At 27.0% G+C, this 3,216-nt stretch overlaps 1 protein-coding gene across 1 annotated transcript; it reads right to left on the bottom strand.

Moving 5' to 3' along the window:
• Positions 1-211: 211 nt before the first annotated feature.
• LOC131068916 (delta-selinene-like synthase, chloroplastic) lies at positions 212-2,782 on the bottom strand. The gene is made up of 6 exons (XM_058004199.2): positions 2,618-2,782; positions 2,395-2,486; positions 2,225-2,314; positions 1,385-1,742; positions 521-640; positions 212-295 (listed from the first exon to the last, which is right to left on the bottom strand). The coding sequence occupies exons 1-6, from the start codon at positions 2,780-2,782 to the stop codon at positions 212-214; spliced, it is 909 nt and encodes a 302-aa protein (XP_057860182.2).
• Positions 2,783-3,216: the final 434 nt, after the last annotated feature.

Below are 3,216 nucleotides of genomic sequence, written 5' to 3'. Positions count from 1 at the left end.
GAAAACTCTTTTTTTTTAGATTTCTACTAGGTTTTTTGATGCTTGACCTCCTTGTCACAATGTGTAAAACCATCTCCAAATATATAAAAGAATTCTACTCCTCTGGTACTATTGATGCATACGTTCTCCTAATCAAACAAAACATTATTTGGTTTGAACAATTCTCTTGTCAATTCCTTCAATAACTTATTCTTGAGTTTGGTGATGTGATTTATTGCCTCTTTTCTGAACAATGTCGATTATCACCCATATAACAAGAAATAGCTGAAGCAATTTTCCCATGGAGCCTCTCATCCTACATAAACATTAGAAATATGTTAATATTTAATATACATTAAAATTTATATCTATATTTAATGTTAATGAAAAAGGGAAAAATAATCAAAACCTCAAAATCATGGATATCATCAGTTAACCGCATACACACTCACATGAGATGATAGAATCTAGAGGTATCAAGGTATATCTTCTCAATATCATCATCACAGAACATGTGAGATGCTAACAAGCAAGTATGTACCAATATTGGTCCAAGTGATACACATTTTTCAGCAAACATTGTGTACTCATTATAGGTGGGAAAATATCCAGTTGTTTTCCATCGTGCTTCCTCAAAGAAAGCTTCTATATAATCTGCCCACTAAATGACAATACAATATACATGTTAAATCTATTTCAATATTTTTTTCCATGATCTGTATAACTAACCCTATTTTTGAATATGATCAAAATGTATTTTTGTAGGGATACAAAGTACATATAATAATATTAAATTTATTGTCTTAATTTCATAGAACCTAAGTATAATGTCAAACCTACAAATAACTAATAATTATTTTTATTGGTAGTAATATATTATTTTTTAGTATAAGCTTCAAAAAATTTATTTATTTTTGGTGAAATATACATAACAACATGATAAATATAAGTTGGTGTGTTGTTACTTCTTTGGGATACTTTATGATTAATACATTAGCAAGTCTAAAATAACAATATAATTTAGTAATTTTATTTTGGTTCTCTATTTAATCATATTAATATCCATCAATCATCGAAATCAAGAATATTGTTAACTTTCTACGTAAAAAATGTCACCTACTCATTACTCAACCCTTAATTTCTTTTTGTTAGTTTCATAAGGCTCCATTTCTATAAGATCTAATTATGTGGAAAACAAATTTAGCTTGATTTCTAATGGCTCTAAAATTTCACTAATCTAGCATCTAATCTAGTATTTATTTCACTAATCTAGCATCTAATCTAGTATTTATTTTACTAATCTAGAATTTAATCTAGTATTTATTTGATAATTTTTTTCTTATATAATGTACGTTGTGTATTAAAAAATAAATTAAAATCTTGGGTCTTGAAGAAGTATACATACTGCTTTTGTAAGAAAAGGCATCATGTCACGTCCTTGCTTTTTAGTAGCATCACTTGTTAATTCATGAATTGTTTTGAAAACAAATTCAATGCATATCTTGAGGTTGTTTGGAATGTCTTTAATAATAGAAACATCCCAACCTTGAGAAATGGCATTTATAATACATTTGAGTTGCTCAAGTGTTGCATAATCATCAAAAATGTCATCCAAGAGTGTGACAATACATGTGATTTTTGTCATAGCAATTCTACTTCTAGAAAGCTCCAATTTATCTGTTGCAAAAACTACGCAAAGTAGATATTCCATTGTTCGCTCTCTTGTTGCAACTAGCTTGGAGATGCCTGAATTCTCCCACCAACTACAACACAAATGAAGATTTATAAAAAAAATTACAAAAATTCAAATAAATTTTAATTAATATAAATTTATAAGATTAATAAACTATTTAAAAATCATTTATATTGAAATGTAAATTATATTTCAAAATTGAAATCATTCATTAGAAATTATAGTGTTGAGAAAAAGCTTTAAAAAAAAATTCATCCTATTCATTCAATTTATTGTTATATATTTATAGAAATAAATATCTTATACAATTATTTAAAACAATCTTATAAATTAGGATATAATGGTATCATTATATTATACACTACAATAGAGAAAAGTTGGATGAATAGTGAACCTCAAGACAAACATTATTATATTTCAATCCGATTTAATTCTATTCAATTTGTTTAAAAGAATGAGATATCTTGTGTGCATTATTCAAGTATTAAAGAATGGAGTAACATGTCTTAGAATATTACAAGAAATAAAACACTTCAAGTATCTCTTTGTTACCTTGAGAGTTCTTTCATCTCTAACTTGTACCGAAATTGCAGTATGTTAAAATCCAATTTTGCCAGCTCTAAAATTCTGTTGTCTGTCAACCTAAAGAAAACAATTAAATCTTATAGTTAACATATATAAACTTCAAATATCTTAATAAAACAACAATATTTTAATTATACCTTTGCTTGTCTAACTCATATATTTGTATGAAATTTGATGCCTCCCATCTAATAAAGGTACGCGACCATTCATATATGAGAGCATACTCCACCTATAAAATGAAAATTAAATATTTTAAAAAAAGTTAAAAATCATATATCAATTTGTGCTTTTCTACTATACATGCATTGATCAGTATCTTAAATATGCTAAAATAATTGAAAAAAAAAATCAACTTATTACCTCTTTCAAAAAACTTCTCTTATATGTATCTCCAGAATTTTCTAATAAGTTTTTTAGATATACAGCGCTAAAGGCTTTGGCCTCTTCCATAACAATTTCTCCAGGAAATGCTAAACCGGAAACTCTTAAAAGATTGAGCATCCTCTTCCTTAATATTATTTTCATCGTTATCATTGTTCCCTCTATAAAAAGTGAACTGCCCGTTATTGTCCTTGAAATTCTTCAATGTATCTTCTCATTATACATAAAAACAACTAATTAATCGTGTTTCTAAATATGCAAATAAAAGGTATTAATGATATCAATTTTCACAATCTATATCGATTTTTGTTGCTGTTTCCGAATTCGATTATGTATGTTTTCTTGCATCAACATTTCAGGTTCACAATCTATATCGATTTTTGTTGCTGTTTCTAAATTCGATTATGCATGCTTTCTTGCATCAAAATTTCAGATCACACCCTGTGATCCATCATCATGATATTAGAGAGCTCCATTTTCTACATCTTGAATTCTCTAACATGCTGATGATGAATCACATAATATGATCTAAAATGTTGATAGAAAAAACACAGAATCAAATTAAAAAATAATAACAA

This window comes from Cryptomeria japonica, chromosome 7, assembly GCF_030272615.1.
Source record: "Cryptomeria japonica chromosome 7, Sugi_1.0, whole genome shotgun sequence".
Lineage (NCBI taxonomy): Eukaryota > Viridiplantae > Streptophyta > Pinopsida > Cupressales > Cupressaceae > Cryptomeria > Cryptomeria japonica.
The sequence above is the reverse complement of the archived record's forward strand: the minus strand, read 5'-3'. Positions and strand labels throughout refer to the sequence as shown.

Excerpts from the sequence above, each read along its gene's own strand:
- LOC131068916 (XM_058004199.2), bottom strand. The coding sequence starts at position 2,782 with ATGAAAATAATATTAAGGAAGAGGATGCTCAATCTTTTAAGAGTTTCC. Across the intron at positions 2,315-2,394 it reads TATGAGTTAGACAAGCAAAG|GTTGACAGACAACAGAATTT; the intron begins GTATAATTAAAA and ends TGTTTTCTTTAG. Across the intron at positions 641-1,384 it reads TGCCTTTTCTTACAAAAGCA|TGGGCAGATTATATAGAAGC; the intron begins GTATGTATACTT and ends ATTGTCATTTAG.